Source organism: Lasiosphaeria miniovina (assembly GCF_030549165.1).
Source record: "Lasiosphaeria miniovina strain SMH2392-1A chromosome Unknown B0T26scaffold_5, whole genome shotgun sequence".
NCBI classification, from domain to species: Eukaryota; Fungi; Ascomycota; class Sordariomycetes; order Sordariales; family Lasiosphaeriaceae; genus Lasiosphaeria; species Lasiosphaeria miniovina.
Window position 1 is genome coordinate 4042703 of NW_026848224.1, and position 27094 is coordinate 4069796.

The window sequence follows — 27094 nt, forward strand, 5'->3', positions numbered from 1 at the left end:
AAGTATCGCGCGGCGCGTTGACGTATACCCAAGCACTCATGCCATGTCTTGGCCGGAATTGTTTTGGTAGTAACGACTTGAAGAACAAGACAGGTCTACCTTGCGTTGTTAGGATATTTTCCACCCTCTGAATCGGGGTTCCATTATTACTGGCAAATTTGGAGAAACCCCATGCCCCAAGGCTATTGCTCGCTGTTTCGGACTTTGCACAAGAACAACAACAACAACAACAACAATAACAACCAATTGAACCCGGATTTACTTATTAAACTATTCCTCCTTGCAAGCAGAAAGCTTTGCAACTTTCCCATCATCGGCTTTTACGTTGGGAACTCTCCCTGCTAATTACTACCCAGGTTCACCAACGCAGAAAAACGGGCGCGCATGTCTGGTCAATCACGCACTCCGGTTAATTTACGTCGTGTGAGACAAGCAAAGTCTGACGGTGGCTCGCTGTCGATGTTGATCGCTCCTAGTAGTACAATTGGACAACGCCGCCCCCGTGCATATGCCAAGATGGCTTAGCGCGGAGCTCCGCCGAGGCTCATGCACATCGACGCCGTTGGCTCCCAGGACACAGCCCCCGGATAATATGGCCAGAAGAGGGGAAAGTCGACGCTGATTTGAGTGAACATAGATCCGCGGCGAAGCAGGCGATAAAGCGTATAATGTAAGCGCTATCAGCCGACGGGGCGTATTCAGTACGCAACGACTATAGCACTAACTGGCTGCTGTTTCAAAGGTGAGCCACTGGTCCCTCACACTCTTCAACCGGTCCAACTTTCCTTACAGTAAGGCAATTCCTTTCAGTAAGGTACTTCCTTACAGTAAGGTAGTTCCTTACAGTAAGGTAGTTCCTTACAGTAAGGTAATTATGAACACGAATTACTATTTTCACAGTTCGTCCACTTACCGCACCCATGGCCTCCGCGACCAGGCCACGGAGCAACCAGCGCGTATCGACCTGAGTGAGAAAGACCAATCAGCTCCGGACACCAAACACCGCGGACTCGGAACCAGTCCATGGTTTGTAATCCTTAAAAGGAGCAGCATCCTGGTACTTGCCGCGAGTTTGCTGTTGGGGAGAATGCGCCACTTGGTATCTCCGACCAACAGCCTGGAACCTTTCCTCGCGAAGGAATGAAGTTGCTAAACATATACCCTCCCGCGTCACACCGCAGCGAGCTCTGGCCATCGGGTACGACCATGACTGCAGTACGTACTGCACTATGGCCGATCCCACCCGCTTATTCCGTGGGTGTGCGGGGCACGGAGACGTGCACCCGAGCTGCAGTCTCTCTGAGCGACAGAGCTGGCGGGCCATAAGTTCGACCGCCGCTGGCCCTGCTCTTCAGACTCCCTCTCCCCAGTTCCGACCGCTAGTTGGACGCAGCCAACAAGTAGTCCTCAGTCTAACTTGATTCCACTTCAGCACTATTCCGATTCCGCTTCCGCACTATTCCGCGTTCGGCGTTTACCTGCACTACCATCCTCAGCTCATCTCGTCAAAATCCAAGGCACCATAACTCCCAACAGCCCTTAGCGTGCACTATGGCTTCAGAATTTGACTTTGTCATCGTCGGCGGCGGTCAGGCAGGCTTGGTGGTGGCATCCCGCCTGTCTGAGGATCCTTCCGTCAGCGTCCTTGTCGTCGAAGCCGGTGAGGACCTGACGGCTGACCCGCGAACCATGATTCCAGGCATGTGGACGCAGCTACAGAGCAGCTCGGCCGACTGGAACATGATGACTACGCCTCAAGTAAGTCGCTGCCCAGTTCCGAACAAGGACCTGTCGTCTTTTTCTACTTCTCAACGGTTAACACGCGGCTCTAGAAAGGTCTCGGCGGGCGAGAGGTACATGTGTCTCAGGGTCGTCTGCTCGGGGGCTCCGCCGCGCTGAACGGCATGATCTTCACGGTGAGCTCGGAGAGCAACCTGGATGCGTGGGCGCAGCTGGGCAACACCGGCTGGGACTGGGCGAGCATGTCCAAGTCGGCCGCAAAGGCGTACAGCGTGACGACGCCGTCCAAGAAGGTCGAGGGCGGACCCATCCAGCTCGTCGTGCCCGAGGAGAAGGGCAAGTGGCCGCAGACCTGGCGGGACACGTTTGCCGCCCTCGGGCTCCCGGCCGACAACGACCCCCTCTCGGGCACCATCCTAGGCTCCGCGTTCAACACCGAAGCTATCGACCCTGCCACCGGGACACGCAGCTACCCGGGCAACACGTATCTCGTAGCCGCACGCTCCCGCCCGAACCTGACCGTCTGGACGCAGACGCTGGTAGAGAAAGTCGTGCTGGAGAAGCCCAGCGACGGCAAGGGCGACGCCGTGGCAACAGGCGTCGCATACAGGGGCTCCGACGGGCAAACGCAGACAGTGCGTGCGCGGCGCGAGGTGGTGCTGGCGGCGGGCGTGCTGCACTCGCCGGCGGTGCTGGAGCTGTCGGGCATCGGCGGCGCGGGGCTGCTTGCGTCGCTGGGCATTCCCGTGATCGTCGACAATCCGCACGTCGGCGAGAACCTGCAGAACCACGTCATGGCCACGCTGTCGTTCGAGCTGGCCGACGACGCCAGCTCCGACCCCGAGTACGACACCATCGACGCGCTCGCCCGCCAGGACCCCGCCGCGCTCGCCGCCGCCATGGCCGACTACGCGCGCCAGACCGGCCCGCTCGCCCGCACCAACTGCAACGCCACGGGGCACTTGCCGTTCCCGGGCATCTCGACCCCCGCCGGCCAGCGCGACCTCGCGCAGCTGCTGGACGACACGAGGCGGAACCCCGCCGTCGCCGACGACAAGACGGCGCCCGCCTTCGCGCAGGCCCACGAGGCGTACGTGCGCACGGTGCTGCAGTCGCCGGCCCTCGCGTCGGGTTACTACTTTGGGTTCGCGGGCTGGGCGCAGTACGACGCGGCCGGAAAGTGGCTGACGATCCCGGCGGGCGGCGCCGAGAAGTACTTCACCATCGCCGTGCTGCTGGCACACCCGCTGTCGCGCGGGTCTGTGCACATCGGCTCGGCGTCGGCATCCGACCCGCGCTTAGCCATCGACCCCAAGTACCTCGCACACGAACTCGACGTCGAGGTGCTCGCGCGCCATGTGCGCTTCGCCGACGCGGCGCTCGCGTCGGCGCCACCGCTCGCCGCCCGCCTCAAGCGCGGCCCGGCCAGCAAGCACGGCCCCAACGCGCCGGACGGCGGGCCGGGCGGGTTCGCGGACGGCGCGACGGGTTTGCAGCGCGCGAGGGACTTTGTCAGGGATACCGCGACGGGCGCCGCGCACTTTACGAGTACTTGTGCCATGCTGCCGCAGAAGTTGGGGGGTGTCGTGGACCCGTCGCTGCGGGTTTATGGTGTGGCGAACCTGCGCGTGTGCGACGCGAGTGTCATGCCGCTGACCACGCAGGGCAATACCATGGCGACCGTGTATGCTGTGGCGGAGAGGGGGGCCGAGATTATCAAGGCGGACTTGTGAGTGGTGTGGGTTTGCCGGCCCTCAGTGGATAAGGACGACGTAAATTTATCTGGAATATGGTTTTTTTTTTTTTTTTCCGTGCACAAAGCTAGGTAGATAATGAATAGGACTGGGTAAAAAGTATTTAGAGCGAGCAACTGCCTGCAGTCCGCCTGTCTTAGCTGCCTCTTGATCGAGTCTGTGAAAGGTACCTATGTAGCTATATGTCCACTTGTCCAGTGTCTGGCCCGCCTCCGGGGCGATCCTGTTGCCGTTCCGTTCCCATCACTCCATGACCTAGCGGTTGCTGGTCTTCAAAGAAAAACATAGGTGACGCCTGTAGTAGATGAAAAGGGTAATGGCGTGAGAGCTAGTTCGGCGGTAGACGAGGAGAGAAACTGCCTGCAGTATTTTCCTCGCGTGCCTACCTATCTCTCCAGGTCCGTTCCATACCTAAGTAAATGTGATGACTGTACCTGACGAACCCGGCCCGCCTCCAGGGCGGCGGGTCTTTCTCCTCCCTCTTCCTATCCCTCATGACTCTCTATCCCTCATGACATCTCTCCCTCATGACATCTCTCCCTCATGACATCTCTCCGCCATGTGATCTCTCCGCCATATGATCTCTGCAAGGACGAGGTTAGGTTGGCTTACTAAGCTGAGCAAAAGAAAGAAAGGAGAAAAGGAAAAGAGAGAAAGACATCTCATCACTTGTGGGAAATCTCATCACTTGTGAGTTCCGGACCCAGCAGATGGCGCAGCAGACGGTTTCGCCGCCGCTACTGCTCCCTGGCTAGCAGAGGCCGGACCGGCCGGCACAGTAGGTGGTTTCGCTGTGGTTCCTTGGCCATTGGCCGGATGCACCGGCAGCCCCACTGCTGCTGCCGGTTTTGTCGTTGATGTCGTCGCAGCCGCGGTTGTGCCGTGGATGGCAGCACCAGCACCGGCGGCAACCGGCGAGCTAGGCCTGGTGGTTGCGGCGCTCGAGGAGGCGGTGCTGGAACTATTAGTGCTGCTGCCGCTGCTGGTCGCACCGCCATCGGCGAAGGCTGACGACGACGACGAGCGCAGGTAGCGCCGCACCCTGGCCATGGACTCCACGTTGCTCGTGTCCAGGGACGATGACGCGAACGCCGGCTGCAGGTGCTTGTACAGCTCGAGCTGCCGCTCCTTGGCCCTGGCGATGGCGAAGGCCAGGAAGCTGGCGGGCAGGAATGCGGCGAGCTCAAAGTCGACAACATAGAGTCGTACGTGGCTCGCGTCGTCTCTGCCAGTGCCCCCTCCCTTGTCCTCCGTCTTGAACTTGAAGTTGGCCTGGCTGAGGTCCGTGTAGCAGAAGGTGAGCTTCTGCTCCAGCACGATAGGCTTGTATTGCTTTGCGCGGCGGACCTTGGGCTGCTGCGCGGCCGAGGTTGAATGCGTGGTGGTCGACGGGGGTTTGGATGATGATGATGATGTGGGTTTCACTCGCGGTCCGGGCTCGGGGTTCGCCGGAGGAACCGTGGCATGGATTAGAGCCTAGAGTCCCGTTGTTTTCATTTCTCCGTTAGCATTAGAGCAATGTGATGCAGAGGGGGGGGGGGGATTGGAGCCCGGATATAATCTCTTTTGCAACAGTATTACCTCGTTCAGGTGTTCTTGCAGATCGCGTATGTTCTTGAATGGTATGTCGGCCTGCTCGTCGTAAAACATTGTGTTTTTTACGAGGCGGCTTCCCCCAGCCGATGGCGCTGGGCCCGGGATGTCGTCGACCGGGGGGATCTCACGAAAGAGTTTGATTGCGTCAACTACCATCTCGTAGCAGGCCTTGGCCTTGGCGTGGTCCAGTTTCTGGTCCTTTATGAAACGATTCATGTCTTTCGAGTCCTGCACCAGCTCCATGACGACGACCTCCTCGCCTCCCTCAGTACTAAACATGGCGAAGACTTCTGGAACGTGGATCTGAAGGTTTGGGTTGTCGCTTCGCTTCTTCTCCATGTGCTGGAAGGCGAGTTCCTGAGTCTTCCCTTCTGCCATCACGCCGTCGCCGGTCTTGACGAAGACGGTAGGCCGGGTGGCTGGGTATGGAAAACCCCGCTTCCCAACATACTGCCCATCGCTGAGGTCCTTTTCGAGCCTCTGTTTGAACTGGCTAGTCCTGGCTACTTCCCGCGCAGCGACGGCGTTGGTGCTGGCGCTGGAGCTATTCGCGTTGGCGTTAGTGTTGTTGGCCTTAGAACCGCTGCCGCTGACGTTAGTGCTAGTGCCTGGCTTAGAGCCGACTGACTGCATGTTGAGAGACGGCCAGATTCCTGTTCAGATATCTGGACTGCAGATAGTGTAGAGGCTTTCGGCAGGCGGTAGTCTTGGAAAACGGGGATAGTTATCGTCAGTTTGAATGCGGTCGAGAAGGCTGCCGGGTCATTTCGCGCCATTTCCATCTGCACTCTGCCCGTGGCTTCATTATTAAATACCCGACGCGCAAGCCCCGGACCGTCCTTGCTGCGGCGCTCCTGGCACGCTCAAAATAGACCGTGAAAACTGTAACAAATCGGTTTCAGCTGCAGCTGCCCCAGTGCCTGGTGAAGAGGGGAACTAGGAGGGGGCGGGGGTTCGACCAGGCTGTCTGCGTGGCCGACAGTGCTCCGATGCTGTGCCACCGCGAATTTCGGGAATCCGACTTTCACCTCTCCCCAGCGTGCGATTGGAGGACCTGGACCCGGTACTGTGCTTACTTTGGCGGCGTGTGTGGCTCGGAGTACGAATACGTGAACGAGGAGGGTGCTCGGGCTGACTTTATGTACAGTTGAGGGGCATGTCAGGGGTGGCAGGGGTGAGACAACTCCATTTCAAAAATCGCTGCTTCCTGAAGGATTTACGTGGGATATCAAAACGCTGCTTCCTGAAGGATTTACGTGGGATATCAAAACCGCACCAGCCCGGGCTAGGTGGACCAGCAAATAATAGAGACACCCGAGAGGGAGGCCCTGTTGCGGCCGGCCGTGGCATATATTACACGAGCTTGACGCGGCCGTGGCATATATTACACGAGCTTGACGAGCCCGCCGCCCACAGAACACGCTGCGGCGTGCTTCACCCGGCTATCCCGGGAATTAAAGGCAAACTGTGGTGAACAAGGCGGCTCCGGAGCCCAGAATAGCCCCAAGTGCGTATTGTCGGACGGGGCCAATGTTGCGGCCTACGAGAAAGGGCGACTAGAACAGTCCAACAGGTGTTTCATGATTCGGTTCCGTATCCAGCATGGATCATGCGGACGCGAACTCGTCTTCGTGGCCAATGCCCTCGCAAGTGGCACGAGGCTGGCAGATTTGTATATAATTGTCAGTCCATACCAGTAATCTCAACCGTGCGAATGACAGACAGTCAAGGGAGTCGAACCGAGAAAAAAGAATATCGGGACAACGGAGCAAGCTTCTCACCATGGCAGGACAAAGTAGTAGACGACAACGACGAGAGCATGAGCAGGCGTTAGCGCGGCAACTCGACGCGATCAACGAGGTTGCGAGGCCGTCGGCTGCATACCGCAGAAACCATGATCGTTCAGACGTACAACCAGGGCGACCCAGGTACATTTATGATCTTGTTTATTCGCTACCCAGAGTATCGCCGACCTCGGACACTCTGAAATATCAGACACTCTGGGCGGTCTTGCAGTCGGCGGTCTACATGGTCGAGGTTGACTTTCTCGAAGGGCCTAACAAGGACAAATGCCACGTGGTATTAGGTTTGCGGTTTGACCCACCGGTCCGTATTGTGGCACAACGAGGAGTGCAGGGTATCAACTTCTCCCGTGCCGAACTCTCGGTGGAAAAGCAGGGCGCCGTATTACAATCCGGCGGGAAGGTGGGATGCGTCAAGCTCAAACTTCGCACCTACAATTCCGTGGCAAGATCTTCCCAAGCGCGCTTCGCCTTCAACACGCCCGATATCTCGCTACTCGACTTCATGGACGTTGTATTCGGTACTCATTATAATATGGACCCCATCTTCCAGATCAATCTGGGTCTCTTCAATTTTTCCATGGTATATAACGAGGATGCTGAAGATGAGTTGGAAGTCGGATGCCGAGACTGGATGTAAGCTCACCTACCCCACCGCTCCTCGGACGAGTCAGCTGATATCTTTTTGTAATCAGATCCCAGGTCTTCATTCGGCTACACCACTTGGGGTGGGTCGAATGGTGGGTTGACACCAGCATCCCCCAAAATGCCGACATCGTAGCGAAATTAACGCCCAATCCCGACTTCGACGTCAAGCGGTTGGGTGGAACTCTAGGCTTCCACGACATCATCAGCAAGGTGTACCAATGGGATGGTGGTTATGACCCCGTCTTCTACCGCGGCTCTAACGTGACGAGAGGCATATTTCTCGATACGGCAGGCTGGATTGTAGAGTTTGGTCATTTTACCAGGGACCACACCAACACGTATGCGATACCGTACAACACGACGGCCAGCAGCAGCTCTAGTTCCAGCGGGGGCGTCCAGGGCACCGGCGCGGCAATGCCCGGGAACGTGCAGTTTGCGCCGTCCATCTCCCAAGCCTTCTTTGCGCAGCAAGGTGGCGGCGAATCCTCATCTGCCGGGCAGCATCATTTTCCTCAATAGGGTCGTTCGCAGGAGGAAGGGAGTGGTGATGGGCAGTAGTAGCGGACGAGAAGAATATCATGTGGGGGAGGCTTAACGTAGCCTTTGGCCACACTAGCGTTGTCCTTGATCCGGCATTTTGTGTTTCCGGCCATGCCATGGGGCGTGGCACTGTACCCCAGCACTGGTTCCTTTCCTTGCCCGGGCGCTGGCGCTGTGGCTTGCCCTACGGGGTCTGGGGACACATACTCTTTTCTTTTTTCCCGCTGCTTGTCTGGGAATATGTGACGGCGCTGGCGCCCCTGGATTCGGCTGGCTTAGCAATTTGCGGCTGTCTGCCTTAGGTGTATAAATAGGTACCTTGGTGAGCGCTGGCGCTCCAATCAGGCCTGGCTCTGGAAGCTTCAGACCCTCAAGCAGAATAACTCGTGTCTTTCTTTTTGCAAACCATCTGTCCAAGGTTCACCCCTCTGCAGTGTTACACACCGCAGCTAAGTTCTTTTCACGGGGTTATCGAAAGGACGGAGTGGTTCTGCAGGGTCGCGGCACTGTTCACAAGACTGGAGACGGGAGCCCAGAGCCTGGTCCGCACACGACCACCATATCGCCCGCGCACGACCACCATAGAAAGGGGGCTGGTGGGCAAACAGCAGTTAAAGCCCATCCGTTGCTTCCGGTCCATGTCTGTGACAAAATGCACTCGAAGGGGGCGCAAGGGAGGACCGGAAGTCGGCATAATCGACCACTTCACCCCTTTAACCAACAATACCAACGCGCGCGCGCGCTCGTCGAAAAGCGAATACGCTCTCCTATTCCCGGGGATGTTGGGGAAGAGGCCACCGTTGGGAATCCTGCCAGCCCGGTTGGTTTCCGATTGGCTCGCTTATGTCGAAATCCCACATCCCTCCCATTCACTAATTTTTTTTTACCGGCGGGGGCCCTTTTTGATACCTCTGGCAGGCCGGGATTGATGTGACAGAGTGACATCATAGTTTTCCGTGGCCAAGATGGGGACTATGGAAAGATTGAAGCCAGCATCAGTCAAGTGTTTCAGGGTCTCTTCCGCACAGGTGGTGTATAGGTCCTAGTAGGAAGCGTATAATCTCTCGCCGGGGAATACGCCTCTGGGCGGAGGCAGATCCGGGTCACCAAGGAACTTTTCACCGCCGCCCCTTTGATCCTTTGGGAGCACATCTTCCCACTTCCTTCATTGTTCGATACGGCCACCTCCTTCATTATTCGATACGGCCACCTCCTTCATTGTTTGATGCGACCACTTCCCTCATTGTTCGATACGACCACTTCCTTCATTGTTCGATACGGCCAACAACCTTTCGAGGAGGTCCCGGGTAATACTACCGCTGCTCAGACGTTGAGCGAGTGGCACAGCCTGGCACACGCCGCCTGGCCAGAATCTCGTCTTTCTCAGTTTCATGTCCACAATGGGAGAGAGTGATACTGGCTAGGAACTTCACTGTTGACGGACCCCACCAATAAAACAACATTGCGCGATCTACGCGCGGCCGCACAGGCAGCTCTGCCCCGCGTCAGCCGTGGCCGCTCTCTGGTCGATTGTGCCGTATTGTGCCCGCCCCTGGGCTGAATAAGCCACAGTTGTCTGGCTCATAGTTAGTTAGTTAGTACCGGCCAAGGGATCCTCCTTGTGACGATTGCCTAATAGGTAAGATGGCAAAGCATGTCAGGTGTTTTGGCCGCGGCAAGGGGACATTCATTATTACGTAAATACGTAAATATGGTCCGTTGTTCCCCGGTATTCTGTTCGTCCGTTGTCTTCCCCTGCCTTCAAGCCTACAAGGGACTAGAACCGGTACTAGGTAATTGGGGATGCATTTGTTTCTTCCATTCGATGAGCTGGGCAAGGTGATGATTAGATGCGGATGCGGAGCCGGACCTAAGACTAGCCGTAACGGCATAGAAAACACTGCTCGACCTCTTGTAATAGCGCGACACTCTCTTTATCGAGTCCAGGTTGCTCTTGTCCAGATACGAGTACACGGGGTCTAGGTACTTGTATAGCTCGAGCGATTCCTGGGCCTCGTCGACGGCATAGACGAAGAGGCGGTCGGGCAGGAACGAGGCGTGCTCAAAGTCGACAGTATAGAGGTGCACACAGCTCATGTCTACCTGGCCTGTTGCCGTGGTGGTGGTGGTTGAGGTGGTTGTGGTGGTTGTGGTGGTTGTGGTGGTTGTGCCGGTTGTGGTTGTGGTGGTGGTTGTGGTGGCTGTGGTTGTGGTGGTGGTTGTGGTGGCCGTGATTGTGGTGGTGGTTGTGGTGGCCGTGATTGTGGTGGTGGTTGTGGTGGCTGTGATTGTGGTGGTGGTTGTGGTGGCTATGGTTGTGGTGGTTGTGGTGGTTGCGCCAGTTGCTACCTTATCTTTCTTGAAGAGAAAGTTGGTCCGGTTGAAGCCGGTGCAGCAGAATTTGAAGTCTCTCTCTAGAATGATGGGCCTATACTTTGCGGTCCGCTGGCCCGTTGGACTTTGGTGGGTGGTCAACTGGGGATTCGACTGAGAGTTTGACGTGGGATTTGACGGGAGATTTGATAGGGGATTCGGTTGTGAGTTTGGTTCTGAATTTGGCTGTGGATGTTCCTGTGAATTTGATTTGGCCTTCCCTCGAGGGCTGTGGCGCGTTTCAGAGCCTATTGGTCATTGTTCATTTGTTAATCAACATTATATGAATATGCGCTTAGAGAGAACTGGAATTTCTAACCCTACTTCATTCACATGTGCCTGGAGATGGTCTATACTATGGGACTAGTAGTCGGCTTCCTGGTCGAATAACATTCCGTGTTTGATGCGACGCCTTCCACGCTGCACCGTCACTGGACCCGGGATACTGTCGACCGGAGGGATCTCGCGAAAGATTCTAGTGCCTTCGACAACCATGGTTTTGGTTCTGATTCAGGTGTCCGTATTGTGCAAAGGATTGAGCCTGGTGCCCGTCTCGAAAAACAGCCGTTTTGATCGAAAATTTTCGTGCGGTTGAGAGGGTGCCGGATCACTTCAGAGCATTTCCGTCGAACGACCTTGCTATTAATAAATACCCTGCTCGTGAACCCGCGGGCGCTCATTCTTGTAAGCCGTGCCAGATCGTGAGGGTTGTTGAATAACACCCCTCACCCCTCCCTCCCTCCCCGGTACATGCTCATCTATCTCAACGCAAGACCACATGTGCGGTGGTATCATAGACGAGGTACCTGGCGCCCTTGTGTCACCTTTCTTGGGCAGCAGCTGCGCCGTTGCGAGATTCGGAGTGTGATTTGCTCATTTCCCCCATTTCCATTAGAGGACCTAGGCCTCGCATTTTGCTTTGATGGTGTGTGTGGTTCGGAATAGGAGGTGGTGTGTTTGTGCTCGGGCTGATTACGTGCATGAAGGCCTTGGCTTGGCAGGGCAGGCAGGGCAGGCAGGGCAGGCAGGGATGAGAAAGCTCCAGCGTCAACACAAACCTGCCGCTTCCTGCAAAATTCTCTTTAGGAAAATCCGAGCCATTCTCGCATTGTGGCAAGGTGAAAGATAAAAAGAGAAACAAAAATGCTCGAGCGGCGCTGTTGTGGCCATGGGGCCCCTCGAGCAGCCCGCCACCCACAGAGGACGTTAGCCGCGGCTAGGTGTGGTGTGCCCGCCGATTCCGCCGCCGAAGGAAAATGTTGTGGTGGCCAAGGCAACCCTAGAGTCGTGCTTCGTAGTTGCTGTCCGACGGTGGTCAATGTCATGGCCAGTGCAAGAGGGTGGCCAGCGCAAGAGGGTGGCCAGAAAAGCCCAGCACTGGTCTCGGGATTTCCGTTCGGTAATTATTCGACATTGAGGATGTGCGAGCAGATCTCTCTGTGGTTATTTCATCGGAACTGGAACAAGACCGGAGAGCCAGCCATATATATAATTGTTATCCCATACTGGGGATCCCCTCCATCGGAGCAATTGGGAAACAGTAGGAGGGAGAAAAAGAAAACCATCCGCACGAAAACCCGCAGTTCATCATGGCCGATGCTGCAACCGTTCAGCACAAGCTGTGGACTCAACTTCAAGTGATTTGCCAAGTCGCAGAGAACTCAGCCGAATTACACGGCCGGAAAAGATCCTTCGACAATCCGGCCAAAAGACAACAGGTTCATATACGAGCTTATTCATTCCCTTTCAAGGCAACGTCGGTCGCGCCCAAAGTCGAAAGTCGAACATAGGATACTGTGGCGAGTCTTAATAGAGTACATCAAGAGGGCTGAGATTGATTTTATTGAAATACCAGGTAACAAGCACCACGTCGTGCTGGGTTTCTGGTTCACAAACCAGTTCGTGGCCAACATTGTAATCGACGGCAGCGAAGAAGCGGCACTCACACGTGGCGAGATTTCGGTTCGGCGCCGCGAATTGCGAATGTCTTGAGTAATGATACCGAGCTCCTCATATTTTCGTCTTAGGAGCCGGCAGGCCCAGCCAGGGAGCCGTGGCAGGCTCAACAGGCCGAAGTTGTCGTGCAACCATCAAACTCGGTTGAATCCAAGGGAAGGGGGGCGGGGTAGACAAAGGTCAGAAACCGATTTAATTCAACCACACCTCCCGAAATTATCAGCTGCAACCTTTGTTGCCTTGTGCTTTGTCCGAGATTTGGTTCGGACCAACGTCTGCTCTCCTCAGCCACCGTGGGACAAACACGACTAGCCGAGCTCGGTGCCGGTGAGGGGGGTAGTAGTCCAGACCTGGTCGAGTCTGGCCACGCATTTCCACAGACGGCTGGTGCTGGTCCTGGACCATATGGATTTTCGTGTTTTTTGGAGACAACCGGGCTGCCTAACGGCGTCGGCGACGGCGGCGCCGTGGGCGGTTGATACCTGCGCAGCCTAGATTCCAACCAGCTGCCTTGATACCACACAAGGAGATACCACACAAGGAGAGACAGAGAGGGGGCCTCTTCTACGGCCTCTTTTGATGTACGCCCTTGTCTGCGCTTCTGCCGTGCGGCATACAAAACGGCATCCCGCCCTTGCCCTTTCCAACCTCGGGCCTGCTCGGCCAGCACCCTCGAAGCCGCCATCGGCAGGGCCGACTCGGCCCTGGCGCAAGATCGCATTTAAAGCAGCGCCCGTGCTGGACATGGAGTTGGTCGAGAACACGCAACTGCTGCTAGCAGCTACAGCCGGGCCTCGACGCCACTCTCGTTAAACGCCGCTCTCGTCAACCTAGTCCGCTAGGGCCAACTCATGACGCCGAGCCATTCGCACTCGCGCTTTGGCCCAGACATTGACGAAAGACACTTCGCCCAACCCCCTGGAGGGGTGCTCTGCCCCGTTGGCCGACACACTCGGGCAGGCCCTGGTTTGGCTGTTCAGCGCAGGGGTTTGCCGTGGCGCGACGAGGAGCAGCACAGGGCGATGGGTGCATTTTGTTTTTTTCTGTTGTTTCTTTCTGTTGTTTCTTTCTTTGTTTCTTTCTTTGTTTCTTTCTTTGTTTCTTTCTGTTGTTTCTTTCTGTTGCTTTTTTCTATTGTTTTTTTCTGTTGCTTTTGCTTATATCCTGGGGTATGAACGGCGCAAATTGGACTGACTGAATGCACTGGGGGGCGTTCATTCGGATCTTGATTACATTTCCTTGGCGGAGATGACTAGATTCGCGTGGCACGGCCAACATGGCTGCAGGCTGGAAAGCTGGACTAAACACTACTCGATTTCCGACGCATCACGAGGCGGTCGGCAGAAACGAGAATGGAACAATCAGATTCGTTGCATTTTGGACTAACGGTGCGGGGCGGCGGGCGGGCTGCGAGATCTAGAATCTAGATCCCCTCCCTCGGTTGGGTCGAATCGAATGCGGGCGGACTTGGCTGTGCCGGGCCGGCATGATTGAACAAGCCAATGGATGATTAACCCTGACCAAGGGGAGCGCGTCCCGCTTATGTACGTACACCAGCTGCTTAACAAGAACCCGGTATATCGACCAGAGGCGGGGGCCCCTTGGGAATGGTTGGTCAGTGGCCGCGGAGGCAGCTGGGGAAAGCGCACTTTAGCCAGAACTTGCTTGCCCCAACCCTGACCTCTCTCCCCTTCGACTCTGCCTGGCCCGCCCACTGATTGGCGCTGGCGGTACCAAAAATGGCCATTTGGGGGGGGCATGCCATATCGGCAGCCCACCCCTGCCCCCTTTCGGCCCTTGTCTTCCCCAGGTTCAATTTGGCCTCATTACGGAGCACTGCCGAGAATGGCCCCGAGTGACGGTAGCATAGCATGCGAGTAGCCACGGGCCCAGACAGAGAGACGCAGTAAGCCCCATGCCGTAGGTTAAAGAACGGTGGTCGCCGTGCCCACTTTTTTCTCGTCCTAGGGGGCCCCCTTTCTTCCAGCTTTGCTTTCCCTCCCCTCCTGGTCCGACCCCCTCCACCTCCACCTCCACCTCCGCCTCCGCCTTTTCCTGCTGCTTTCCAGTTCAGTTCTCGCGGCGCTCGCTCGCTGCTGGCAGGACCTCGCATAGCCGGGCCTCTGAGACATGCCAGCGCAATTTTAGCAACAGTCAGACCAGACCAGCAGACCAGACCAGCGATCGATCCGAGCCATGTCCTCACCAAGCAAGCCCTACGTCGATCCCGCCCGGGAGGCCGAAAGCAACACGGCCCTGTTCCTGACCATTGTGTGCGTCGTCTGGGGGCTCGCCTTCACGGCGGCAGCCCTGCGCTTCTACACCAAGGCCGTGCTCGTGCGGTCCTTCGGCAAGGACGACGTGCTCATGGCGCTGTCAGTGCTGTGCAGCCTCGGCGGGCTCGTCGCCTGGATCGTCGCCTGCACCAACGGCTCCGGCCGCCACCAGGACACCATCAAGCAGCCCAACCTCGTCGTCATCCTCGAGGCCCAGTTCTTCCAGTCCATCGTCGAGGCCTCGTTCGCCTTCGGCTTCCTCAAGATCTCCATCGCCATCTCCCTGCTGCGCCTCAGCAGGGGCAATTGGTACAAGTGGATATTATGGTCGCTCATCGGTACCTGCCATCACGCTGCCCGGTCGCAGACACGCTGATTTGCTAACAGGCATCCTCGGCTAGCCTTTGTCTGCTTCTACACGCTATTCGCCTTCATCACCTTCCTGACCTTTTGCCAGCCGATAGCCGGCCAGTGGGACCGGTCAATCCGCCCAAAGTGCTACAACAAGGAGCTATACCGAGACTTTGGTCTCTTCAACACATGTCAGTTCGACCCTGGCAGATTCTCCTGACCTGTTTGGTATTCTTCGCCGGCGCATACGAGAACTGACGATACCGCCTCCACATAGCATGCAACATTGTTACCGATATCGCATTTGCGACGCTGCCAATACCCCTGATATGGAGCCTCCAGCTGCAGCGCCGGATACGACTCTACCTGATTGCTATTCTTAGTGGAGGGTACTTGTAAGCCATGCCTGTCTCTCGTCGTAGAATTCAAGCCCGTCTCTCGTCGCAGTATTCAAGCCCGTCTCTCGTCGCAGAATTTTGGCCCCTGTCTCTCGCCGCAGAATTCTGGGTTCGCCACTGACAAGAGAATATCAGTGCCGTCGCTTTGGGCATCGCAAGGGCCGTGTTCATCATCGCTTTTGTCCACGAACGTGACGGGACATAGTACGTCGACGCAACTTTGGCTCCCCTAATTGCTGTAGGATTCACCACTGACAAGCCCCCTTCACGTGCGGCAGTTACCCGTGGGCGCCGTTCTTTGCATCGTAAGTCGCCGCCTATTGAAGTCCCGCAATCTCCAACTGACTTATCCTCTCCCGGCCAACAGCCTCCAGCTCGACATTGGCATCGTAGCGGCGTGCGCGCCGACACTGCGGCCGTTGCTCGGGCGCGCGCTGCGGCTGTCGGGCAACCTCAACCACTACCGCGAGGCCAACTACTACCGCGCCGGCAAAGCGCTGGACCGGCTGCCGGTGAGCGGGAGCGGCAACCGCGGGTACCTGCGGCAGAACACGGCGTCGGGCGAGTTCCTCGAGATGGCCGGCAAGGGCGGCGAGAAGTGGGCGACGGTCAACCGCGGGAACACGGCCTTCTCCGCGTCCGTCAACAACAACACGACAAATAATGGAGACGGCAAAGGCCACGGCCACGTGCTAGAGATGACGGGCGCCCTCGCCCTCGACGCCGCGGCAGAGAAGCCCAGGGTCAGTGAGGAAGACGTCATCCTGCCCGACCCGGACGACCTCGACCCGGAATTCAAGGGCATTGTCAAGACGACCGAGTTCCGAGTCGAAAAGTGAGACAGAGATATCGCGGGCACTGGTGCCCGCTGATAACGACAACCAGGACATAACCCCAAAAAGAAACATTCATGTGTGTGTGTGATGAAACGAAAGCAAAAAGCGACACTCATTTCCACCCGGTTGCGACGAACGAAATTATATATCATGATATGACCGAGACGACGAACTGCCGAGACGACGAACTGCCGAGACGACAAACTCCCGAGAGAGACGACGGACTGCCGAGACGACGAACTGACTATACGACGCGCAATCCACCTCCTCGTCCCTTGTTGACTCGGCTTTCTGTGCCCTGGCGAACGAACGACCACCATAAGCCGAGCCAAGGAAAATGAGGCGTATTGGGAACCTTACCAACCACGACTAGATGGGCTACGAGTGGCGCTTGATAGTTTTGGCGTGGATGGGGAGATCAGGCGATTTGCAGAGAGCCGGGATACCCTGGTCTTACTCTTCCGGGTCATTTTCCACCGCCCGGATTTATAGCCCAAGAGTGCTGGCTGAAAGCACCAAGACAGAGCTTGATCAGATCATGTGCGAGACTCTCTGCCGCCGTTTCCGCTGCTTGTCCAGGGGCATAGCGAGCGAATGGCAGAAAAGGCTGGATACCTAGGTATGCATGGCGTCTAGTCAGGCAACGTCATCCGGCCATCCTGACTTCAGACACCGCACCCTCGTGCTTCGGTTGTGAAATCAGTCATTACTGCGGCGTGGAAGCATACGGCTTTATGACCTAGCGGCTTGGTATGAAAGGCTGCAATGCAGGAGACCGTATGTTCAGCTAGTTAAGAATGCCAGCTAGCCTGCCTAGCAGATATGACTCTAACCAAACTGCGGCCTGTTTCTTCTTACTCTAGCCAATCTCACTGATCTAGTTGTGCGTGTGAATTATTGTTCCATATTGTAGGGTATGTGTCACGTTTTTTTTTCTTCTTTTTATAAAAAAAAACATAAAATAAATTGCAGGCGCGAATACGAGATCCAACACCGCCATTCAAGATTTTAGCCCAAGCCTAGTGCCTTGGTAAGTAATGCATGTACTTCGAATACAAGGTTAAACCCTGAAAAGATCAACTTAGCGTACCAAGCGAGGAACAAAGTCGTCCGGTTTTTGCTAGCATAAAGTTTAAAAATTTCCGCACCTTTTGATGTGGTCAATGCGGATGTTCCACTTTAGGGTTTCTTGCCTTTGAAATTCCTTTGAAATTCTGTATTCCTTTCCCTGACTTTCTCCGTCCAGCATTCCACTAATTACTGACCCGCAACAGCAGATTGCCTTGTCATCTCTTTCTCTTTGCACCATCAACCAACTCGTTAGCCAACATCTTCTTTTGGGCCCTAGTGCCTCCATATCAATCGCAGATACAGGGCTCGTTAGTTATTCGATTCAAATGAGAACCAGAAAACTCTACGTCTCTTTCTATCACAATTCAACTCTCGAAATCGCTGATCAGTCACGAGTCACCTGCCCGACCAAACGAGACGCCCTCCCAGCCAGTACCACCAGACATTAAGGGCGAACAATGGCAATGGAAAGAAAAGCAGCCTCCCCAGAAGCTTTTTTCGTCGTCCCAGGGGCATACGCTTGAACCTTTCGCTGGGCCATGGACTAGCATTTGGGATTAATATCATGTAGGAAAGCGAGGTTTCAATTGGAGAAGATTGATTTCAGGGGAGAATGACGAAAAACCAAGCCGGTGGGAGATGACCGAGCTGCTCGTCAACGACGCCCGGGCAACCAGAAACTGTAAATATGGGAACAAAAGCTACCCACCCTCTCTCTAAAAATAGGTGATTATTGGCTAGTCTGTTAATTAACATGTTCTTCTTTGTTAGGGATAAATATTATGCGCTGCTGATAGTCACTTCTGTCGGGACTCGGCCTGTCAATGAGATCCCAAGCTCGACTAGTGGCTTGAAACCCCCGAGAACAACGAGGCACCTCTTCTCCCACTCCAATTCCGCTATCCGCCCGCCGGGTTGGCGGGTCAGGTACCGTGCTTTGCGGCTCGGCCCTGGATCGAGATTTTTGCTGGTACGGACCCCCGGTGAAGTCTTTAGGCCATCTGCAAGTTTCGGCAACAAACCTTGGGATACTCCACAACTCCTACTCGTAATTCCTGGATCCGGAATTTCTTGCCCTGTTTATATGTGGTCGGCTGGATGATCGGTTGGATGATCGGTTGGATGATCGGCCGAGCCCCGTTCCTGGGTCCAAATTGGGCTGACAAGAAGTGTGTCAGCGCTGCGCATAGGTAGCCAGCTAACAAAAATGGCAACAGTCCGCCACGCACCTAGTTACCTGTCAAAGCTCCAAGTACCGGACGAACCTGATTCCCCCCTCTCGGCCCAAGAACTTGGCGCGGCTGAGAGATGACGGCTAAACCTTTTCCAACCGAGACACCGACGCAATGACCGACACGCTCTTGGACAGCTATAGTCAGTTCACCCGGGAATATAGCCCTGAAAGGGGCCGCCCGGTGCGGGAGACCCTCCATTCCCGCCTCGATTCCTTTAAAATAGACACCTATAGAAGGTCGTTATCGCTGATACGTAGCGAGACTGTAGAGCAACACCCTAGTCTTCGCGAAACACCTTCATCTTCGAACAAAGACCTCCATGTATTCTCTCTTGCTCACATGGGCAGGCCTCGCCGCCGGCGCCTCGGCAGCATGCACGCGGGCGGTGCTGCAAGACGCGACGGCGACGTACCTTAAGGCGCAGGCCGCGGGGCAGCCGTCGCTGCTGGCCGGCACGCTGGCCAGCAACACCAGCTACGCCGAGAACGACACGCCCGTATCCATCGCCGCTGGCGTCCTGGCCCAGGCCCTGACGATCGACTTCAGCCGCAGCATCTACGACACGACCGAGTGCGCGTCCTTCACCGAGATCACTTCCGCGACGTCGCCGCACCCGTACATCATCCACACGCGGCTGCTGTTCAGCGCCGCCACACCGCTCGTCATCACGGCCATCGAGTCCGTAGTCACGGACGCCGGCGACTGGGCGTTCAACGCCACTGCGGGGCTGAGCTGGACGCGGCAGGAAACATGGGACGAGATCCCGACGGCGCAGCGCGATACTCGGGCCGTGATCCAGGCGGCGGCCGACGCGTACCTCGACCAGTGGGGGAACCCGGATCTGCCAGTGCCGCTAGGCACGCCGTGCGCGCGACTCGAGGGCGGGAGCTACTACTCGGGCGCGAAGGACCAGGCCGCCAACACTTGCGCCATGGGCGCCTTCCCCGTCCCGCTCGCTGTCGGCCACCGACGCTATGTTGTTGACGAGGAGCTCGGCGCTGTCGACGTCTTCAACGGCTTCCCCTGGCTCGAGTCGACGCGCGCGGCTAACTTCTCGACGCCCAGCAGCAACTTTGTCAGGGTCGTGCAGGGCAAGATTCGGTATATCCATGAGGCTACCGTGTGCCAGACTCCGAACTGCGGGAGGTGAGCTTTATCGGGGGAGAGTGGAAAATCTGCATTTAATGCCTCGTGTCGGGCGTTTCTAGAACGGAATTTTCAATGCTATATCTTTAGGTGACAAAGGAATTGTAAGGGCACAACAAAACTGAATTATGACGAGTCGATGCAGAAAGGTCAAACAGGAAGGTGTTTGTCGAGGGGAATAGATAAGAGCTCGGTCAATACTCAATGTTGAATTTTCTATCCCCACAGGCTCCATTACTTTAGTGCCTAATGATTCGATCCTCCTCTTCTTATAGTGCCCAATGAATTTTCCCGGTGAACATTCCACGAGACCCGCGGTCTCGAGGTGGATTATTACTTGGATGCTACCAAAGGGTTATTCTATTGGTCCTTGTATGTTCTCTGCGGAGGGGCAGGGTTTGTTGGATACTGCAACCCGACTTACAGCCACTCGCGGGCCCCGCCAGTTTTGCCCTGTGCATCACTATCCATAGTGAACTCGAAGCGGGCCAGGTTGAATTCCATGTCTTTATGGCGATCCAGGACCGGGTGAGTTCCAAACACCAAGTCCAACACGTCGGCTAAGGTGATGGGGTCGTCCGGGATCCGAGCCAGACTGATCGGGAACCCAAGCAAGAAGGCGGCTTAATAGTTGCCCTTGGGGAACAAGAAGTAGTAGCGTTGCCCAGTCGTATCAGGTACCACATCCATCCTAAGAAATTGATATTTGTTATTGACGTTATACTTGAAGGCGAAAATCAAGAATAAATCCGGTCATAGGTTGGCCGCCGTCTCATTGAAAACGAGAAGAATACTTTGCACCGCCGCGCCCAAGACATCCAACAGCTCTTGGTGTGGATTGGGTTCGTGTTGACTGGCCTCAACGTCGTTGTCCAGGGTTATTCGTGATAAGTCTTCAAGGATATCGTAAAAAACCTGTCACCTAAGATTTGAGCCATATCCGAGCCATAACCGAGTTGAACCTTAAAAGGCCCTCTATGACGCTCGCTTCCTAGTGTCACGAGATTTCCTTTGTTTACTTTTTGGGTATAAATAGGGGCTTCTTTTCCTGTATCTCTAGACCTTTTTCAGACAGAAAATTCAGACAATTCAATGCGCTGTCAACTACGATCACGTGCAAGAAAACCATCATGCCCGGTTTGGCCCAGATTCGCGGTATTTAGACAGTTGACTAGGTTTGACCATGCTTTTTGCGCGGCGCTTATGATCAGTTTGAGCTGATCGGGGCGGGACTGAGCCGTAAGTTAGGTGGGGGGGTAAGCGAACACCACTGATTTAGAACATTCTGTATAAGCAGGAGTCCCAACTAACCCTCCAACAAAAGAAAGGGTGATCTTTTTATTTACAAAACTTCAATACAATCTTTGATATCCTCTGAATCATCCGCTTCTTCCGCATCTTCTAAAACCTCTGCTGCACGCCCTACAGCTCTCTGGGCCTCACGAATAGTCTGAATATTCGCAAAGGTGGTATTTGGATCTTCTTCAACCTTCTTCTTCTTTCTGGCTCTTATTGATTCGAGAGTGTGTTCTAGACCTTCAATCTTTCGCTTCCTAATAGCCAGTTCAAAGGCCTGTTCATCCAAAGCCTTACCAATCTTTCTGAGGAAGAGCTTATCCGCTGGCATTGCTTTGATGATGCGTGCGAACTTCTTTGCCTGCTCAACGTAATCACGTGCCTTTCTAGGAGTCCTCCACTGCACCCGATCGTCTCCATAATCCTCCAGGATTAGCATACGGAGTGTGCGAACCTCTGGGGTAACTATAGTAGTTCTTAAGGGGCGTGAAGTATTAGAAATCTTGAGGAGGAGTGGGCTTCTTAGCGGTTTGTTGACATTCAAGGGCCAAAGGCCTGATGCCTTCCATCCTGACTTAGCATTACTCTTAGTAATTGCCTCTGTGCGTGAAATCTGGTAGCATTCCAGAAACGCACGTTTTCCGGCTACAGAAGAGTCGTCAAAGGCGTTAGCAAGAAGGTCCTCAAGCCGTCTGCGATAAAGTCGTTTTAGGGGGCCAAATATGGCCAAATCTAGGGGTTGGAGGACATGGGAAGTATGGGGAGGCAGATAAATAATGTGAATATTGTTTGTGAATGCCTCCCACATATAATCGGCAGTTGTGTGGCTGCCATGGCCATCAATAATAAGGAGTCGTTTCTCAGAGGAGTTTGCTGGCTTGGTGAGAGGAATGAACACATTTTTTAACCATTTGAGGCTTGTCTCATCGGTAGTCCATCCTTTCTCAGTTGCTGTAAAGAACCAATCCTGAAATGGCTTCATATCCAAAGGAAACCTTTGTTGTTGAACGCTTTTCCCCTTAAAAATGACCAAAGGAGGAAGGCAACGGCCAGCTGCTGAGATGCATTCGACAAAAGTGGTCCAAGTGCGGGTTCCAGGCTGTTTTTTTTGAAGCGCCTTAAAGGCACGGCTTCCAATGACAAGGCCGTTGGTTCCTCTGCCTTCCATAATACCAGATTCGTCCTTGTTCCAGCGATTCTCTGGCTTAATCGCCTTGATAGCTGGTGTTTGGAAATGGTTGAACCAAGGTCGAATTGTTGACTCTGTAGCGCAGTTGACGCGGACCGAATCGACTCTCTTGGCCCTCTGAGTTTTCAAAATTCGATTGCGGTTAAGAAAGGCACGGCACCACCCCTTTCCAAGTGGTAAGGAGTCCCCCCTTTCAGCTAGAATACGGCGTGCATGCTCCCTGATCTGTGCATGTGTAGGGGGCAATCCTAAATCTTGTTGAAGAAGAATCCATTCGACTAAACGATCCTCTTGGGTCTGTGTAAGCCTTTGCTCATCTTGATGAGCAACATTTCGAGGTAGGGAGCCATGTAGACGGCCATAAAGGGTGGAGGGTGGAACGTTCCATTTTCGCGCGACTTTGCGTAATCGATGTGTTCTGACGGCTTCCTCGCAAGCCTTGCGGAGGTCTTCTTCTGTATATGAAACCATTGTCAAGAGAAGAATAAAACGAATTGAAGATGAAGAGAATTGGAAAAGAATTGGTTGAGTTATGGGCTTTTTATATAAGAGGGTTGGTTGTGTTCCTCGCTTATCTAGAATGTTCTGGATCAGTGGCGTTCGCTTACTCCCCCACCTAACTTATTTCCCGGTTTATGGGCTTAGTTCCCCCACGCCGTTGTCTCACGGCTCGTCGACGGTGGAGCTGTACGATAGGGTAATAAATATAGAGCAGGTCTTCAGGCACCGTTAAATTCGTTCCTTACACCATAGGTACATAGGCTGCCAAGCTTTACAGCTCACCGCCCACGAAAATACCAGTCATTACTCACGCCCTTCAGTACCTTCATCGTGACCACCTTAATCAGGCGTACCTGCCTTCACTTATACGACGATATATTAGTGGTTGTATAAGGTAGTTTGTAGAAGGTCGGTTACGGTGGAAAGAGTAGGGCCGGGCTACGTTATGGTAAAAAGTAGTAAATTACTGCCTAGCAGAATCGCAGATATACTGGTGGGCGGGGTTGGTGAGCAGGGTTAGGGTTATGTATAGGAGATTACAGTGTAAAGAACGGATTTAACAGTGCCTAAAGACCTACTCATTTTATTAGGGTATAGCGGCGACGAGCGGAAGCTTGTCTGGATATTATTGTCGGCCGCCGGCTTGCGGTTCACGACGCAATCCTTGCAGTATACCTATGTGCGAGATTGTATTGTTGGCTATCACGTATCAGAGGCAACGGTATAGGTATAGGGAGAGCCTACGTGGCCACACTCGATGGGCGCGAAGAGATGGCGATCCATATCCGGCAGCGGCGGCCCCTCTCCGCGGTCGTACCTTTCGTCCTCTTCTTCTGAAAACTCGTACCCTAGCTCCTCGTTGCAGCCCGAGCATAAATACTCAAGTTCCTCTCCCCTGCCACGATTGTAGGCCTTGCGGGCGCGGGCAGGGGGCCGCGGGACGTGGGCTGGCTCCGGGTTGACAATCATGGGCGGCTGGGGAGGGTTGACAATATTATTGCCGTCGTCGTCTAATGTCAGGTCGAAGTAGGCTGCTGCGGCGCGAGGAGGAGGGCTAGGACTGGCGTCTGAATCGTCCGATTCGATTTTGGCTGCGGCGCGACGAGGAGGAGGAGGGCTGGCGTCTGAGCCGTCTGAGTCTCCGGTCAGATCGATAATAACCAGCCTCGCTCCTGCTGCCTGGGGACGCCGGCCATCTGGGACTTGTGTCTCTGGCCGATTCATCTCTAATCGGGAGATGAAAGAGGCGGTGCGGATGATGTCGGTGTCACTGCTGAGGATAGATGGTACGGATGATGTCGGAGATTTTCTCTGCTAAGGATGGATGGTACGGATTGATGTCTGCTGAGGATAGAAGGAGAAAGGAAAACTTGGGACGGGTTTGGGAAAACGAGAAGAGGGTGGAAGAGTAGGCTTTAGTATATATTTGGTAGATCGTTGTCGCTTTCCGACTATGGGGTGTGGGGCGACGGGATATAAGTCTTAAGAGACTTTAGGTGGAAAGTATGGCCTTGTTTTTCCGAATATCCTCTCGCACAGAACCTTGCTCCCCAGCCAAGAGACTTTGGGTGGGAATACCGTCAAGGTGGAACTCGCCTTGCCATATCTTGCTTTGAAAGTAGATGAGCTTATCTTCTCGACGGGAACCAGCAGTAAAATGTAAGCAGATAAGGTTATGAAAATCTATTCGGCTTTGCAGATTGAACACTCCACTGTCCTTCCCACTGAGTGGTTCAAATATGTCATAGTCGGGGACACTATAATTATCTTTGTTGAACCCCCTCCTTGCTGCTTGCAGTATTGGGACAAGTTGCTTGGGCCGGAATGTTGTCGAGGCATTGGCCAAACGTGAGTTTCACAGTCTTGTCGTTAGCTTGTGGGTCACTCTTGATAAAAAGCTGCGTCGCTTGAAACACGAGGTCGCGGTCTGGGAGATCTGTGCCTGCTGGTGGATTTGTATTAGCTGATGCTCGCGGATTTGCGGACGATGCTGACAGGGGTAGTGGTATCGTAGACATTTCCGCCAGCTGATGGCGCTCAGGCAGATAAAATGGCCCAACCAGGATGATTCGTAGGATCGGGACTATGATAAGAATTGTGATTCGGGTTCTAAGTCGGATAATCGGGGTTGGAGTTGCTGGAATTGTTGGGGATGAACATCCATATATAGGTAAGGCACCAGGGAACTACTTTAATACAGCTCCCATTTCCGAAACCCTAGGCTATAGGATTCGGGCCGCATGAAACCTGAGGCACCACATTAGGCATCCCAAATGTAGGCCACCGCCCAGAGGTGCGACCGGATAATCCGAGAGGAAACGGCACCTTTTTAAAGAAAATTAAGAGGTTACCAAAACAATTAGCACGTGTATGCACGTAGATGCAAATTTGAAATCTGAATGAAGTTATTCCGGCTTATTCAAACTTCAAGAGTATGTCTAACTATCATAAAACGCGTTGAGTTATTTATGGCCCCTTTTATTTACTTTTCTAACTTAAATTTTGGGGTCAACGTAAAGACCTCCCTTTCTAGGCCGAGAATCTCTTCTCTATCTTCCTTATACCAGCCTATCAGCCCGAATAGCCGCTATGGAGGATGGCTATATCGAAGATTTGGATGGTTGAAAAAGGGGATGGTTTTGATGCGTGTGAGGCTCAAGATCATAGTTGGCTTTTTTTCCCCCGGATTTTCCGGTCGCAGAGGCTTGCAGACCTAGGCTCGAAACAAGCACAGAGCGGCACACGCCCTGCGGCTCGCAACTCGGTCTGTGCCGACCACGGCCCGGATCTCTACGTTTAGTTTGCGTTCGATTGGTTTCGGACCCCTACATAACACCGTTGGTCGCCGGCAGCCTCGCCCGTTTCATGGTGTTGAAAAGAAGCACCGGGTCAGCCTCGAACAGTCCAAATAACACATGCCACGAGCAATGTTTCAAGGACTATTTCTATTTTAGGGTCTGGATTCTCGACAAACCGTGCCTTTAGCGTCTAGCGTCAAAGAATTGCAGAGTGACCCGGATTGTTGCACAAGACCCTCCAGGTTCCCATGAAGAAACATATTTTCATGTAGTTAAGAACTAAGTGTATGAGGCCAGGCTGGGCGAACCTGGTTGCCGCCCACGTGGCCTATCCCGAGCTGGTGTACAGATACCTGTTGCCTTATCCTCGAATCCATATCCAATAAACTACGTTTCCCAATATCATCGTCCAACCTGATACGATTTATATACAACAGAAAGAAACAGAGACGCGACTATTTATCCAAAAAGAAAGAAAGGAAAAACAAACATGGCTCTGCTCATTTTACACCCGCTTTTCTACACCATACCTAAGTAGTCAACGCTTTTCCACCTCTGGCCCGACCCTCACCCACCTTATAGCAAAAGCAGTTCAACAGCGGTATCATTTTCAATCGTCATTTGCTTGCGAGTGCAGCCTGTTTTTCAACTTCTTGATTCCTCTGATCAGTGACGAGCTGGATTTTGAAGGATTATGGCTCGACGGCCGCGGCGAAGGGCTCTCTGGCCGGGACAAATACTCGACCACGGGCTCTCCGGAACTAGGCGTCTCCTTGTCGGGGGAATTGAGTTCGTCCATGGAAGCCTTGATACTGCCCAGCAGCATCTGGTCGGGGCTGCCCTTCCACGATTCGGTGTCGATGACATCCCTATTCATTAATATGCGTCAGCAACCGGCCGTGGACGGTCTGGACACGTGTGTTGCTCGGCTTACGGAATTTTGAAGCGCTGGCCGAGCGTGTCGTCGAGGTCCTTTAACCTCTTCAGTGCCTCGGGCTTGTCGCCAAAGGACACAAACTGGATGGTGCACCAACGCTCGACCGGGAAGTTCGGTTTCACCGCCCACATGTCTTTGATGGCGGTCGCAATAATGTTCTCGACATCGTCTGGTGCGCTCCGTTCCCACTCGCCGTTGGTGAGGATGATGATTGTGAGCTTTTTTGACATGTCTTGGCGATATTCGTTGAGCAAATTTGAAAGGACCTCGGCCATGGACGTCTGATACAGGGCTTGGCGGTTGGAAGGGGCTCGGGCCTCCACCATGGCGCCACGGAAAGTGGTGGGTATGTCAAACCCCTTGATGTTGTTCTTGTTATGATCATGCCCGATGGTGAAAAGCAAATCCAATCCGTTCTCGTCCAAAGGACCGAGCTTCATAGCCAAGGTTTCCAAAACCCTTGTGGCGTTGGACCAGTGCGGTCGCATGCTCCAGCCATTGTCCACGACGAATTTCTGTAGTTATAGTTAGCAGGAGATTTGACCTGCGGGCCTCGGTGCTTATAACGGGGTATGCCTACAATATCTCGATCTTGGATGAAGTCCCTGAGCGCCTTGTCGGCCGTGATTTTGTTTCTTAGTACAGTGAAGA

At 54.3% G+C, this 27094-nt stretch overlaps 6 protein-coding genes across 6 annotated transcripts; 4 read left to right on the forward strand and 2 right to left on the reverse strand.

Annotated features, from left to right (window-relative positions):
* Nucleotides 1-1551: 1551 nt before the first annotated feature.
* B0T26DRAFT_753700 (uncharacterized protein) lies at nt 1552-3473 on the forward strand (the record flags this gene model as incomplete). Its single annotated transcript, XM_060445731.1, has 2 exons — nt 1552-1758; nt 1833-3473. The coding sequence occupies 2 exons, from the start codon at nt 1552-1554 to the stop codon at nt 3471-3473; spliced, it is 1848 nt and encodes a 615-aa protein (XP_060294930.1).
* A 705-nt stretch (nt 3474-4178) lies between these two features.
* B0T26DRAFT_753701 (uncharacterized protein) lies at nt 4179-5723 on the reverse strand (the record flags this gene model as incomplete). The annotated part of the gene is made up of 2 exons (XM_060445732.1): nt 4179-4970; nt 5076-5723. 2 exons carry the CDS (start codon nt 5721-5723, stop codon nt 4179-4181), a joined length of 1440 nt encoding a protein of 479 aa, XP_060294931.1.
* Nucleotides 5724-6984: 1261 nt separating this feature from the next.
* Nucleotides 6985-8059, forward strand: B0T26DRAFT_873711 (uncharacterized protein; the record flags this gene model as incomplete). The annotated part of the gene is made up of 3 exons (XM_060448007.1): nt 6985-6998; nt 7052-7528; nt 7588-8059. 3 exons carry the CDS (start codon nt 6985-6987, stop codon nt 8057-8059), a joined length of 963 nt encoding a protein of 320 aa, XP_060294932.1.
* Nucleotides 8060-14605: 6546 nt separating this feature from the next.
* B0T26DRAFT_651923 (uncharacterized protein) lies at nt 14606-16273 on the forward strand (the record flags this gene model as incomplete). The annotated part of the gene is made up of 6 exons (XM_060438318.1): nt 14606-15023; nt 15087-15227; nt 15314-15431; nt 15570-15638; nt 15713-15739; nt 15802-16273. The coding sequence occupies 6 exons, from the start codon at nt 14606-14608 to the stop codon at nt 16271-16273; spliced, it is 1245 nt and encodes a 414-aa protein (XP_060294933.1).
* A 2414-nt stretch (nt 16274-18687) lies between these two features.
* B0T26DRAFT_753705 (uncharacterized protein) lies at nt 18688-19726 on the forward strand (the record flags this gene model as incomplete). The annotated part of the gene is made up of 2 exons (XM_060445733.1): nt 18688-18715; nt 18924-19726. 2 exons carry the CDS (start codon nt 18688-18690, stop codon nt 19724-19726), a joined length of 831 nt encoding a protein of 276 aa, XP_060294934.1.
* A 3684-nt stretch (nt 19727-23410) lies between these two features.
* B0T26DRAFT_677924 (uncharacterized protein) lies at nt 23411-23932 on the reverse strand (the record flags this gene model as incomplete). Its single annotated transcript, XM_060440161.1, has 1 exon — nt 23411-23932. The coding sequence occupies one exon, from the start codon at nt 23930-23932 to the stop codon at nt 23411-23413; it is 522 nt and encodes a 173-aa protein (XP_060294935.1).
* Between the last annotated feature and the right edge of the window lie 3162 nt (nt 23933-27094).